The sequence below is a fragment of the Lemur catta genome, chromosome 1 (assembly GCF_020740605.2).
Source record: "Lemur catta isolate mLemCat1 chromosome 1, mLemCat1.pri, whole genome shotgun sequence".
NCBI classification, from domain to species: domain Eukaryota; kingdom Metazoa; phylum Chordata; class Mammalia; order Primates; family Lemuridae; genus Lemur; species Lemur catta.
This window is the reverse complement of record NC_059128.1, coordinates 74,852,272-74,866,832: the sequence shown is the minus strand read 5'-3', so window position 1 is coordinate 74,866,832 and position 14,561 is coordinate 74,852,272. Positions and strand designations below refer to the sequence as shown.

The 14,561-nt window shown below is 42.2% G+C and overlaps 2 protein-coding genes across 7 annotated transcripts in view; one reads left to right on the top strand and one right to left on the bottom strand.

Moving 5' to 3' along the window:
* Positions 1 to 6,145: 6,145 nt before the first annotated feature.
* Positions 6,146 to 9,421, top strand: SRP14 (signal recognition particle 14). The gene is made up of 5 exons (XM_045531373.1): positions 6,146 to 6,247; positions 6,395 to 6,467; positions 6,950 to 7,062; positions 8,507 to 8,539; positions 9,028 to 9,421. Exons 1-5 carry the CDS (start codon positions 6,224 to 6,226, stop codon positions 9,115 to 9,117), a joined length of 333 nt encoding a protein of 110 aa, XP_045387329.1. The 5' UTR covers positions 6,146 to 6,223; the 3' UTR covers positions 9,118 to 9,421.
* A 427-nt stretch (positions 9,422 to 9,848) lies between these two features.
* Positions 9,849 to 14,561, bottom strand: part of EIF2AK4 (eukaryotic translation initiation factor 2 alpha kinase 4) — a 96,303-nt gene continuing 91,590 nt past the window's right edge. For 5 of the 6 annotated variants that reach the window (XM_045530911.1, XM_045530970.1, XM_045531249.1 and 2 more), the window contains 6 exons: positions 14,249 to 14,307; positions 13,268 to 13,365; positions 12,184 to 12,252; positions 11,619 to 11,663; positions 10,638 to 10,756; positions 9,849 to 10,091 (listed from right to left, as the gene is read on the bottom strand). In XM_045530911.1, coding sequence (XP_045386867.1) covers positions 10,034 to 10,091; positions 10,638 to 10,756; positions 11,619 to 11,663; positions 12,184 to 12,252; positions 13,268 to 13,365; positions 14,249 to 14,307 — 448 coding nt within the window. In that variant the 3' untranslated portion in view covers positions 9,849 to 10,033. Of the gene's footprint in view, positions 10,092 to 10,637; positions 10,757 to 11,618; positions 11,664 to 12,183; positions 12,253 to 13,267; positions 13,366 to 14,248; positions 14,308 to 14,561 lie in introns of those variants that run through there. The other variant, XM_045531072.1, reaches the window with a different exon arrangement.

Genomic DNA, 14,561 nt, shown 5'->3' with positions numbered 1-14,561 from the left:
GGCTTTCCTTCAGAGACACAGCCGGAAAGTGCCAAGGTGGGCCTAGAACCCAAAGACTGAGGACCCAGGAGGCAGGATGGGGGTTGGGAGGAGACAGGGGCTTGGGATGGGGGGTCCACACCATAAGGGAGGGAAAGAGGAGGGGTGGAGAGTGGAGTCCCAGAATGTTCTGCTCTGCCCTGGGTTGGCCTGTTTCTTTCTGCCTTCCCTCCCTTCTCACCACCTCCTCCCCTCCTCCTCCTCCTCCCCGCTCTCTGGACAGCTGACAGGTCCTGTCCCCACACCAGCTGCCCTCAGGCTGCCTTCCCTTGCTCCTCTCCAACACAGCCAGAGCGTCACTGGGGCTGAAGTTGGTTGGATGGGGTCCAAATCTCCACACCACCTCTTACTCGTGATGTGACTCCAGACAAGTCACTTCATCTTCTGATGCCTTCGTGTCTGTGTCTCCAGGCGAAAAGATGAACATAAAACAACACACATCTCACAGGGCTACTATGAGGACTCAAGAGAGAAAACATGTGAAGCACCTAGAAATGAGCCTGGCACTTAGTAACTTCTCAATAAATATAAGCGAGGCATTATTGGACAAAAAATAGTCCCTCCTCTAACATGAAATTGAGGCTTCTTGCACCTAGATCAGGGCCTGGCACTGCTTATTGTTTAGTCCTTGTTCAGTGAATGAATGAATGATAATCTTCTTGTTACACAGAACGCTCTGGCCTCCGCAGAAGTGATTTTGAAAAAATAACCACCACAATCTTGGGTATTCTCCTGGTCGGTCTAAGGTAAATGATGGGGCAAGATCTGGGGACGGCTGGGGCTGCCGGCAGCCCTGTGTCCGGCGAGGGCAGGGCGTCCCCTGCCGGCCGCGAGGAGCGCTGCGGGCAGGGCCCGGGGGCCGGTTCTGGCCGCGAGACGCCGCCTGGAGCAGGGCACGGGGGCGTTGCCTCCCGCCTCGACCTCAGGCGAGCGAGGGGAAGGCCAGTGCTAATCGCTGGCACTGGTGGGCTCTGCGGGAGGGGCTGTGGGGAGAGAAGCAGTAGTTCTCAGAATTTTGGAAGTGGAAGTGACCTTAGCGATCTAGTCTAAGTCCTTAACATAATGGTGAAGAAATTTTAATAATATGTCAGCTGAGTACTTACAATTGCGCTTTACATGGATTACGTCATTGAAACCCCAAAACAACCCTCGGTGGTGGGTACTATGTGAGGATAAGGTGCAGCTAAGTACCTTGCCCAGGGTCCCATACAAAGCGAGGGACCAGGGCAAACCCAGGCCCTCTGACTCCCCGTGAAGGGCCCCACTCTAGGGTACTGTAGCTGGGATTTAAATCCAGGACCTCATTCCGGGGGTGGAGACAGTCCCTGGAGCCCTGAATCTCCCCAGTAGACACAATGAGCATTTGTTGACCAACTGACTGAAGGAAAGAATGAAAGAATTGGTAGCTGCAAATGTCTGAGTGGACTCAGTCCAGGGGGTGTGTTGATGTGGCTTCAGGGTTGTTGCTTTCTTTCTCCCAGAGCCCAGGCTTCCGGGACACACTCTCATCTCCCTTGGCCACCCCTCTGGCCCTCTCTAGGAAGCCTCCACCAGAGCTAATCCTCCAACTGACTAAGGAGGTCTTCCAGCTTCAGGTCCTCACTCCTGTCACCCTGAACCAAAACCCACCCAAGGATATTCCTTGATGCATTTAGATGACACCCTCCTTCCTTTTTGTGGAGCTGACCCTAAATTCAGCACACTGGCACTATGGCAAAGTGAGACAGCCAGAACCCAAGGTGTGGGTCCCCTCAGTATCAAACTGGAAAGTTAAACTAGCCCAGAGAACAGCACCCCTAAACCATGCCGTGTCTGGCAGGATGGGCACTAATCCATGCTGGCTGTGATCTGCTTATGTTGAACAAACCCACCTTAACAAGGAGCAAATGGGAACAGGCAACTCCAACCTAAGTGATGAGAGTGCAGTAATGCCTACGTTAGCTCATTTACCCCTCCCCGTGACAGGGAGGTAGGCACTTTTATTAAGACATTCCCATTTTACAGATGAGGAAATTGAGGCACAGAGGGATTTAAGTAATTTTGGAATAAGTAAAAGAGATTAGTGGAAACATAAATAAAAGACAAACTAAAAAAGAAAAACTACAACAACAACAAAAAACAAAACAAAGATTAGTGGATGTTTCCAGTGGAAAACTCTACATTGTTTAGAACACACCCAGCTGGATTAGCTGATTCTAGCCTTTCATTTCCTTTGAGCTATTTTGCAACTCTGTAGGTTGTAGAGAACCAACAGCAATGCATGCAGCAATGCAATGATGCTTACCTATGTGCATACGAGTGATTCTGTTCAGTGACGGGACAACCCTGGGTACCTCCTGTGCAAAATTCAATTTTGCTTCCATTTACAAATTCATTTCAGAATTCCTGATGTATAAATCTGTCTGTTCTTTGGATTCTCATTTGAATCAGTTATAACATCTACCTGGTCCCTATGTTAATAATAAGTTAAACAAATCTTTAATATGTCTATGAGAGTCATGATTTCACCTTTTAAAAAAATTATTGAAAATTATCTTTTAACAGGGGTCTTGTATTTTGTCTCCAATCACTTGGACAAAGAGAAGTAGAACCGGGATTCAAACTCGGGCAGCTAGGAACTAGCGACTGTGTTTTTAACCATTACATTTTCCAGGCAGCGCCAAGTGTAATTGCAGAGTCACTGCAGCTGTGCATTAATCAATCCTAACCTTAGCAAGACCCTTGATCCTCATTCAAACTCTAACCTAAATCTTGACCCTAATTCAGACCTAACTCTAATTAAAACCTAATAAATTAAATTGTGCTCTGAGGAAAAAAACGCGTGACCCCCTGCATTTCAGGAGAGATGATCTTAGGTGGAACAAACAGGAATATTTATCCAGGCCCCTTAGGTCCCATGCACTGTTGAGGAACATGGGGTATTTTTCTCTCCTCCTCTTCCTGTAGTAGCCCTGCACATGGGGAAGCAGCCAAGGTTGGTACAAGTGCCTTTTTGCTCTTAGTGCTGCCTAGGCCTTTGATGTGGGAAGGGATTTGGGAGCCATTTGCATTTGGCAGTTCTAGGGTGAGGGAGAGGGAGCAGGACGGTGTCTGGCTTGTGTGACTTGCAGACAGTGACCCAGCTCCCTGCCTCATATACAAACTTCTCTGCCTCAAGGGCCAAAAGCCATTAACCTCTATTATGCATTTCAATTACAATTTGATTAATGATGTTGCCCTAACCACCCATAATTGCGAGTTAAAATTTAGGGTGCTGGACAATATCAAAATTTAACTCAATTTCATTGTACCTGGAGCTAACTTTATTCCTGACTAATCATGAACAATATCATTTTTTTAATTGGGGAATTTATTTTCCTATATATTCTCATAAATCAATTAACTTCATTATTGCTTTTATCCATTGTTTTATATTTTTTCATCCCAAATTTAAAATTTAGTAACATTATTTTATTTCATAGTGCTAATTTTTATTATTCTTTTTATCTATGGCAAATGATACTGGTTTTCCATTTATGATAATATTAAATACACTTATTTAAGTATAAAATGAGTCAACTTAAAGAAAAATATTAACTAACAGTACAGGTGATATTGGGATAATGTCAGAAATCGGGATGGTGATGTCTGAGTGATGGATGGTGTATAGCCTATAAATATAACACTGTCTGATACTGTTTATTGAGCATGTATTATATGCCAGGCCCAATGTTATTGATGGTAGCACTGTCCAATAGAATCAGCAAGGGTGAAAAGGCTCTATATCTGTACTGTCCAAGCCACATATGGCTACTGAATCCTTGAAACATGGCTAGTGTGACTGAGGAATTAAAAATTTTTTAAATTTAATTTTAATTAATTTAAATATAACTATTCATATTTACCATGTTAGAGCAAGCCTAAGGGTCTGTTTTTTTTTTTTTTTTGAGACAGAGTCTCACTCTGTTGCCCGGGCTAGAGTGAGTACCATGGCGTCAGCCTAGCTCACAGCAACCTCAAACTCCTGGGCTCAAGTGATCCTTCTGCCTCAGCCTCCCAAGTAGCTGGGACTACAGGCATGCACCACCATGCCTGGCTAATTTTTTCTATATATATTTTTAGCTGTCCATATAATTTCTTTCTATTTTTAGTAGAGACGGGGGTCTCGCTCTTGCTCAGGCTGGTCTCGAACTCCTGACCTCGAGCGATCCTCCCGCCTCGGCCTCCCAGAGTGTTAGGATTACAGGCGTGAGCCACCGCTCCCGGCCAAGCCTAAAGGACTTACATTTAGTATTTTATAAAATCTTCATAACATCAATGAAATAAGCATTATTATTGTCATTTTGCTAATGAAGAGATTTGGGCCTTGAGAGGTTGCCTGAGGCTACATAACTATTAATAATAAGTAGCAGAGATAGGATCTGAACCAGATCCCTCTGACTTCAGAACAGGTACTCTAAGTCATTTCCCACAGAAAAACAGAGCCAGAAGAACACTGTCAGTAATTGAATTGTAGTGGCCCAAGTGTGATGCTAAAACTGTCAGACATGAGTATTTCTGTTACTAGAGTGGCTTATTCTGTTGTGGGGCAGCCAGCATGACTGCTGGTTCTTGAGTGGAAGTGAGATGTGAGTGGGCACATGGTGAGCAGTGAGATGTGTCCACATGGAGGGCTGACCCTGATGAGGCATCTCAGATATTACATGACCAAATCAAAACTTTTTATCTTTCTACTTCCCAAGTCTTTCCTATTTAGTAAATGGCACCACTATCATCTACCCAGTTGCTCAAATAAAAACCTCATGAGTCATCCCTGATTCCTTTTTCCTCTTAATGTTCCCTTCCAATCCCATATGAGTCCTGTTGGCTCTATCTTCAAGTATATGCTAATCTTGTAAACATGCTAGCACCTGTACTTCTGCAAAAACCTCTGTGGTAGGCCGGATGGTCCCCTAAAGATTTCTATGTCCTGTTTAAAACTTCCTTAACAAGAACCTTCTCTTTGTATTTGGAACAAAATCAAGCTTACCATGGCCATAGGCCCTAGGTGATCTGGTCACCGGCCACCTCTCCTTACTCCTTTGTTCCTTGTTCCACATGCCCTCTCCACCCCACCTCACCTCCCAGCCTTGTGGGCACAGGGCAACTTGTTTTCCCTCTGGAGCTCTTGCTCTAGAAATTCCCTCTGAGAAACTGTGCCCCTCAGAGCTTTGTATGGCTGGCCCCTTTAGCTTTCAGCTCAAAGTTCTCCTCTTCAGCGAGAACTCCCCTGACCCCAACCCAAAGCAGTACCCTTGCCACTGTCATTTATATCATCCTGCTTAGTTTTCACAGCACTCATTATCTGGAGCTATATGACCACTGGTTTGCTTGTTGATTGTTTATTTCTTCCCTACCCCTTTAACCCAAGTTCCGGGAAACCAGGAACTTAGCTTGTCATATCCTGTAGTACCCCTAACCCTTACAACAGTGCCTGGCACAGGCTAAGATGCACTCAGCAAAAACCCATCGTGTGAAAACGATTGACTTTACCGAGGGCTCAGAGTTCAAGTTGGCTGCTAGCAGAGCAGGGCCGAAGCCCGGGACTCTGGGCTGCAGTCTCCCGTGCTGGAGCTGTGGATCAGCATTTAGGGCCACACGGTCTGGTCAGAGGAGAGTTCAAAGGACCTTCATGGGAATTTATCACAATGATGACAGCGATATTGAAAAAAAACAACAGCTAATGCTTATTGAGCACTTTCTATGTTTCAGACACTGTACTACACGTTTAATATAAATTTCATGTACTCTTCACAACCACACTGTGAAGCAGATACTCTTATTGTCCTCACTGTAACGATGAGGAAACCGAAGCACTGAACTGTTTAGGTAACTTGTCTAACGTAGAGGCGACTACGCACAACTATAGGTTTCCATGACATCTTTCTTTTGCTCTCAGTCCTCCACATTGACTGGGGTGATAGGACTTTTGGTCTGTGACACCTCAGGTCAGCCCCAGCGCCCTGCCGCTCCCTCCCCACCGGGGACCAGCGGAGATGCCCCAGGCCACGGGCGCGGGGCGGGAGGGGCGGGGAGAAGAGGGCGGAGGCCGGGATTGGTGGAAGAGACGCGGAGCCTGACGGCGGAAGTCCCGCCCAGCCGAGGCCAACCTTCCGGCTCTAACCGCTTGGCTTTACGCGGGCCGAGGGGAGCCAGAACCGCTGGGATGGTCCTCCTGGAGAGCGAGCAGGTATGGCCACACCTGGCTGGCCGAGGGGCGGATGCGGTTCAGTGCTGAGATTCAGACCTCTGTCTCGGTTTGCGGGAGGGGCGGGGGCTTGACGCGGCGGGGCGAGGATTTGGGGCCGCTGACAGGGCCGGGTTTGTTGTGTTCCAGTTTCTGACGGAGCTGACCAGGCTGTTCCAGAAGTGCCGGTTGTCGGGCAGCGTGTACATCACCTTGAAGAAGTGTAAGCAGCCGTCGTCGCGGCAGGGCTGGAAGGAAGCTGGGAGAGGGCGCCTTGGAAGCCTAGCGATGCCTGGCCCGGGTGCTGAATGTCTAGGAGTCACCGGGGGCTCTTTGTGGCGGAACCCCGCGTTCCCCTGTCTTCCTCCGCCTTGTGCTGGGCACATTCGGGGCTTAGGGTCCGGAGACTATTAGGGATTGTGGCTTGTGCGGCCCCCGGCCACCTAGGTCGGTTGCAAGAGGCCTCGAGCATGTCAGGGCTTTTCTTTTTGTCAGGGATCCCAAACCCCGCCACGATTGGTGAGGTTTAGTGTGCTTTGATGTTACAGCGTTTCTCCAAGGTTTGGCCAAAACGTAATCGGGGATGATGTGGTTAACAAACAGAACTAGAGCGGTGGGCGTGGACTAGGTCACCTCTTTTTGTCTATCAGCAAAGTATGCGTGTGTGGCCATGGCTGTGTTCACCAGAATGTGTTTTTCATGCAGATGATGGTCGAACTAAACCCGTTCCAAAGAAAGGTTCTGTGGAGGGCTTTGAGCCCTCCGACAACAAGTGTCTGTTGAGAGCCACTGATGGGAAAAAGAAGATCAGCACTGTGGTGAGTTGTTTGATTCCTAAGGCTACATTTTGGAGTTTAAAGACTTGAACTTAACTGAGGATGGGGCATATCTGAACAAGGCTTTTTTTTTTTTCCCCCAACATCAAGACTATAGCGTAGTTCCCTGGCTGTCTTGGGACCAGGACCTTCCTTTACTACTTTAGTAGTAGAAACCTCAACAATAAAATTGAAATGAAGAAGGTAGAGGTCAAACACTTATTAGTTTTGCTAAAATTTTTGTGGAAATAAAATTAGCATGTTGGTCCGTACTCGTAGTACTGTAAGCAGTTGCATAAATGTTTGATTCCTTATCCCCTTACTGTGATTTCAATAAATGGTTTCTTGGTACCAGATGATTTTACTTTTGAGTTATTATTCCCTTATCTTTGTGGGTCACATAGCACTCACATGGCTATATGTTAGGCTTTGTATTTGAGAAAATATGCATTCAGTCAAGAGCCTTAGTCTTTCCTTTGGGTGGAGGGGGAATATGGCAAAGGAAGAGACTCCCTGGATTCTGAGTGAATACTTTTTTATTCCCCTGTGGCAGAACCAGACTGCCATCTAATCACATTAGTGTAGGATATTCTTGAGCAAGTAGATTGTAATTAGTTGATAAGTCTCCCTTTATAAATTATCTTGAGAAGACTTTGACAGTAAAGTAAGCTTATGTGGTTTTTAAAATTAAGTTGGATACCATGAAACATGAAAACCTAAGGAATCTTCTTCAGAGGTAGAATTTCTTTTGTGGTAGCTTGCATTATGCTTAAATAGGCCTGAATTAATGGAAGGCAGTTTAAAAAATAAGATGGCGAGGAAGGAATTTAAATGTATCCTGCACAAAAAATTAATACTGAGAAGTCCTTTGACATCTCTCGGAACCCAGGGAGAAAACTATGCCATCCCATATAAGGGATTTCAAGAGGTTGAGAAACACAGCTACTTTAGGAATCCACAGCTTGGTGCAATTCTCACGTGGAAAAAGATGCAGAACTACTTTGCTTGTTCCCTAGGCAGAGGAAAGTGGCATAGAAAAATAGCTGCTAGTGTATTGCAACCCCTGAAGTGGGAAGAAGTATTTTAACATATTGACTGCCACACTAGAAAAAAATTTTTTTCCTTGGGGCCACAGGGTTTTATTATGAAAATAGAATAAAAACTTCAAAAACAAAACGACCCAAATTTAATGAAAAATTTGTTATTTTTTATTGTTTTCTGAGTTATATGCAACTTGAAAAATAGTTCTCTCGGCTCCCAAGGTGAGTTACACATGCTTCGCGAGTCCCCAGGCTCAAAACTAGCATGAGTTAAATAACTCACGTGGCAGTTCATGTGTTAAAAATTAGGATGTTGTCTTCATGAGGCTTTTGAGATACTATCTAGGGAGGAACAGAGGATACCTATATAGGTAACAGGGGTGACCTCTTTTCTCTTCCTTTTCCAGGTGAGCTCCAAAGAAGTGAATAAGTTTCAGATGGTGAGTTTCTGGTGTTTTCTGTGTTCCCCTTCTCAGGGCAAGAGTCAACATAGTAGTGAGCACTGGGTAAGATTGATATTTGGGTTCACTGCTCTCCTGTGGTGTAAGTTTTACCAGTATTTTTCAAGTAAAAGCTGCCGGGCTGTGAGTTTCAACACCAATATTGTCCTTCTTTCTCATTTTTTAAGCTTGATTTTGTTGTCTTAGGCTTCAGATGTGCTCTACCTATAGTGTAGTTGAACCAGAAGTTGCCAGCAGTTTTCCCTTAAAAAAAAGTAAAAATTCTGCAACTCTCTGTGGGCAAGTGTTGCAGAAGCTGCTATGTGAATGAGTGTTTTATGTTTATACCATTTTCCAGTACAAGTATCCCATGGTCTTATATTCTTTATCAGGTGGGCCTTCTGATTTTGGCTACCCATTATGGAAATATGGCAGCTCCTCCACCCATGTGCACCCTTCCAGCTAAGGTCATGTTCTGTGTTTTGCAGGCTTATTCAAACCTTCTGAGAGCTAACATGGATGGGCTGAAGAAGAGGGACAAAAAGAGCAAGAATAAGAAGAGCAAAGCAGCACAGTGAAGGACACTGAGTTTCCTGCTTTCACCAACTAACCACTGAATTGCTATTTTTCCTTTGGTTTTTACTTTTGGCCACAAAGTTAAGTTTCTGGTTCCCCCACACTAATTGTTTTCATGTGAGATTAGGGTCATTTTATAGAAAGGGGTTGCAATGTTTACAGGGTAGTTGTGGTGAGAAGCCAGTTTATTTTAGATCTAGCAAATTCGTCTGTGCTGCATGGTTGTATATTCCTGGATTATAGATTAAAAATCTCAGTAATCTCTGTGAAGAGCAGTGTATCATTAAACATGTCGCTTTATCAGCACTGACCGTCTCTTACTCCTTTTCCTAACCCATTTTAATAGTTTTGGCAATAACTACTAATTCTGGAATGATGCAATTAATGAATGGGTTTTAGCCCTATCTTCTAGGTTATTGGAATTGAAACCTGACAATTTTATAAAAAGTCATGTTAACTCATGGGCATTCTTCTCACCTGGCTGTATAATTTTATCATCATAGTTCATTTAGCAAATTTGAATGAATTCTCATAAATGAGGAGAAACATATTACAAAATCATTAAGACTAAAGATTCCAAGGTAACGGTGATTTTTGGTTTCTTTATGTCCTTTAGTTTGGACGTTTTCATGTATTTAGTCATTATGGCCAAGGGAAGAACAAGGATGTTTTCTTGTGTTCCAGCTCCATAAAACCTTTAGTATTAATAGATTTGTAATTAAAAAGCAGCAGATATATAAAAGCATTTATTAAATCCAAAAAGATAAATTCACAATATACATGAAAAACTAACAAAGCTCAACTTTGTAGGCCAGCTTCTTAGAATTTAAAGTTAATTTAAAATTACAACGAATGTACAACATTCCATTATTCCAGTAAAAGCCCCTGTTTGAACATTGTAATGACAGTTCTTTAGGGTTAAAATAAGATTCTGTAGTAGTCATCTCTGTAGCTATACAGGAATAGCACAGACACCCTGCAAAAGAAAGGAAAAGGTAGATTATAAGGACAGACTCAGTTTAATAAGTGAAGAACAGAGTTAATATAGTTAGGACACTTAATTTTAGGAGCATTGTTTAATCAAAAACAAGATGGAAGGCCAGTCACGAAGAATGACAGGTTTTACAGAAGGTGTGACTGGCAAGGGTCTGCAGATGAGGTCCTACATAAGGAGAACCCCATTCACCTCAAGGCTTCCCTGTTGCCTTTTAAATGGATGATAACATGAATGACTGGCATTTTGACATAAGCAAAGTAATCACAGTTATTTTCTTTCATTTAAAGGTACTTCTAGAAGTGAGCTACCTGGGTGAATGACATAATTGGGATATATAGGACCACTGTCTTTTGTTATTGATGACATCGTGACTGTGATTCACAGTCCAAGCAAGAGGTATTGGTTGCCAGCTCTAACAACTTACCAGCCATCAAACCTCAACAAGACAACAAAATGTGTGTCACTCTGAAACCCCTCCTGGAATTTTAACCACGTGAAACCTGCTATGCCTAAATAATAACTTACTTTTTTTCTACTTTGATGTTATAAATTTCATCACAGACTAATTTGAGGTATCTTTGCTTTGGAAGGCGTGACAGCAGCTGCTTCACAGTTGTGTTAAATGCCTGTTCATCAGCATCCCACTAGGAAAAAGCAGATAACACTTAACAGGGCACCAGGACCTACCAACTGGCTTTTTCTGGGTCACTAATGAAATTCCAATGCCATTCCCCTTTTCAAGTATGCCAGGAGAATCAGTTATAGGGAGATGGTAGAACTGGTGCTGAGACTGCTGGGGTTTTTCCTTTGAAGCATCAAGTTTCTTTGAAACAAGACTACCTAATTAGAGCCTGATTAATAACACTGCAGCCCTGGTGTGCTATTTGACTTTTCTGCCTACTGTTTACTTCTTGTAAAATGAAAATATCAGCTGTGTGTCCACTTGACTATCAATAAATTGCCAGTATAGGGGTATGTGCTTATTTGTAAGAGAACAACAGAACATGAAATATTAATTCTGGGGCAAAGTTCATTTTTAATTTAATCTTTGATGAAATCTCTGGATAGACAAAAAAGTATTCTTTGATATGACTTTGCAAAAATCACCTATAGCTATTAAAGTATTCTTTTTTCTTTTTTTGTAGAGACAGGATCTTGCTGTGTCACTCAGGCTAGAGTGCAGTGGCATGATCATAGCTCACTGCAACACTGAACTTCTGGGCTCAAGTGATCCTGCTGCCTCAGCCTCCTCAGTAGCTGGGATTATAGGCGTGAGCTTCCATGCTTGGCTTGAAATTTTTAAAAGTCACTAGAAAAGTATGATTCCTTCAACATAGGATTTAGGAATACATATGTCACATAAAAGGAACAATGTTACTAAATTCCTGGAGCTGTCAGAAAACTAAGAAAATTTAATGCTGTTTTCAATATTTTTTTGGCAAACTAACAGCAAAGATCTGGGTGGGATCTTAAAGGGCACAGTAAAGAAGAGTTCATATTGCTTACCTCTAATGATAAAAACTGTAAGATTGTTTCTTTGGGTAGATCCACCTGTTAATACATAAAAATGTACATCTATCAGGGAACTCACATATTGACTATGATGGCACTTTGGATGGGGCAATATGAATAGGGTTGACAGAGGCTGGGATGTTATTGTGCTATAAAACAGACTGGATGGATGGCGCAGTAGTATGTAGCACTGGTGAACTAATAAGCAGTGGAAACTGAACTCCCATCCCTACACACCACTCCCCAAAGGTCTGACACTGCTACATGCGCTTGAGTGTAGGCTTAGTAAGGCAAAGGCCTGAAACATTTAGAAAAGGTTGATTTTGGTTGTCATTTCCCCCTTCCATATTTCAGAGGGAAAAATAAGAGAAACAAACAAAAACCTTCAATTTCCCCTGCAGTTCTTTATAGGTTTAGATTAGCACCTGGTTCACAGTGACAATAAGGCCTGCCTCCAAGTACTGCTGACACTGAGCAAAACAGCCCTGAACTTAAGGCAACTATTTTGACAGTATGGACAGAGGTGATCTTCAAAATATTAAAGAAAGAAGCAACTTACAGCCAAAATTTCAATTTCACTGCTTTTCTGATGTAAGTTGGCAAGGGAGGTCTGAAGTCGGGTTTGTACCTAACAAGAAGAAAATGGAATTCAGAACATGTTAAACCAAGCCATAGTTCTTGCCATCTTATTTCCTATTCCAGGAAATAATCACAGAGTGACAAACCAAAACCTAAAAAGGATTCCAAATAGTGTCTAAAGATTTGTTTTTAATCTGCCTCAGAAAAAGGGGTGTCTAGGTATTATGATCTCGGGGGAAATAAGGTTTTTATAACCTATCTTGATCACTTGTTTAATAATCCTTGTCACTTATTTCTTTATAATTTTAAAATGATACCTAATAAGAACTCAGTACAGTAAACAGTATATACAGAAGCAGAGAGATTTTAGTATACAGTTAAATTAGAAGTAAATGGGTTTCCACCCAAATCCTGAGAAACAGCTAGGAGAGTTCACACAAATAAAGTACCTGGTCTTTCACATTTCAGTCTAATTACATTTCTAAATAATGGCTCTTAACTCCCCCTTTCCCATATGTCCACAGCGCACTCTAACTCTCATATTCAGTATACTTAAGCTCAGCATTCTAGTACCTATTTTCTTCTATTGTTCTCTAACTATATAATGAACATGCTTCTAAGGTTATAAACTTTCTGAGGATGTGGGCCATGTTAATTAATGTCTTTTATATTGTACACAGCCCTTAGCACACCATCAGACATATAGCAGATAACAAAACCACGTAAGGAAGGAGAAACCTGCTTTAAGTCTTGTGATCAGCCTCTTCTGCTTTGTTATTTAGAGCAAAGCCAAACAAACCCAGACTGCCATTAGAAAGTTTTCGTTTAGATGCAATCATTCTGATAACAGCTGCTTCTATGAGCCCACAGTGTACAATGAGGCCTCTCAGGGGGACAGATGGGGCCGAGTCCTGGCACCAGAGAGATGCTTTGTGCTGAGGAAACTTTCAGAAGCCACCAGTTAGGGAAGTGGGAAGAAAAATATTTTCAAGAAACTCTATGTTTATTATTTTCTTTTCCTATTTTTTTTCTCTTTTGTCCAAAGAAACCTTGGCCTGGCGTACCTGAGTTTCATACCTCCTCCTAGTGCTGGCTGACAGCTTCTCCGGGGCTATCACACTCACAATGGGAACAACTGTTGCTCCATGGATTTCAAACAAACCTGAGACAGAGAGTTTCAGAATTTATGGCCTTATCTCATTCTATTTTATACAACATACTACACAGAGCAGAGTTTATTAGTAGACATCCTGTCATGATTCTAAGGGCCAGATCATGTCTGAGCCCTGTTTTCTATTTATGCAAGCACCTGCACTTGACCAAGGAGGAGCCCTGAACCCCAATACCCAGCACTGTTGATGCTTCTGTCAAGTGGGGGTAACTTTGTCAGAAGGCACAGGGAGGCCACATGAGTCACCAAAACCTCATGAACCTAAGAAAATCAAGCTTGAAATCTCCCAAACTCTAATACTTCCTTAAATTCCTCAAAGTAGTTAAAATCTGATGGTGACACAAAGTCAATGGTAACAGAAATGAATGAGACTCAATTATGTTAAAAGGCAAATATGTTTTCTCGTGGACTTAATGGAATCCTCCTTTTTCAGTAAGGTTGATAGAGGTGATGAAACTAAAGGCATAACTACCAGCACTGTTCCCTCTTTGCTTTCATGAAAATAAAATTTATATAGTGTCTTTTTCTAAGGATTTCAAAATACGTTTCTTCAATTCTCTTTGTGAGGAAATATTCCAGGAAAAATATCCACATGTCATCTATATAATAAACTGAGTAAAATGAAGATTAAACCACTTGTAAAAATAAGACAGAGATATACCAGAAGAATCACCTAAATTATAGTAGTTTTATCATTTTCTAGGATGTAGGTTTCAAAGCAAAGGGATGAATTCTTACATGGTACAATTTATTATATACATGTTACTTTAAAAAGGTATTTCCAATGTCACAAGCAGTTAGTCACAGTCATAAGTCCTTAAAGCAAACATACACACAAGCATTATCATGTTCGGATCATAATTAGTAATTATACCTGAAGCATTAGAAAATGACCCCTTCAGATTTTGTACTGCAAGATTATCGGAAGCTTCTCTAAAAACAAGCAAACAAAAACAATTAGAAAACAGTCAATACGGCAAAAGCAACACAGATAACTTACAGTGAGCTACAGGTATACTGAGCCACTTTTTCTGTTGAATATAAAAACATATTCTTCTTAGTTATTAGTGGGAGGAAAAACAAAAATTCACAACAAAAAGCTGTACTTAGTTATGCTTTTGGTCAAGAGCAAGTAAAAAATGATAAAGGATGTCTTGTCAAGTTAACAAATACATAAAGAAAAAATT

Bases quoted from the DNA above. Each gene is read 5' to 3' on its own strand.
- SRP14 (XM_045531373.1), top strand. From the start codon at position 6,224: ATGGTCCTCCTGGAGAGCGAGCAG. The intron at 6,468-6,949 runs GTAAGCAGCCGT...TTTTTCATGCAG, and splicing joins GTACATCACCTTGAAGAAGT to ATGATGGTCGAACTAAACCC. The intron at 7,063-8,506 runs GTGAGTTGTTTG...TTCCTTTTCCAG, and splicing joins AAAAGAAGATCAGCACTGTG to GTGAGCTCCAAAGAAGTGAA.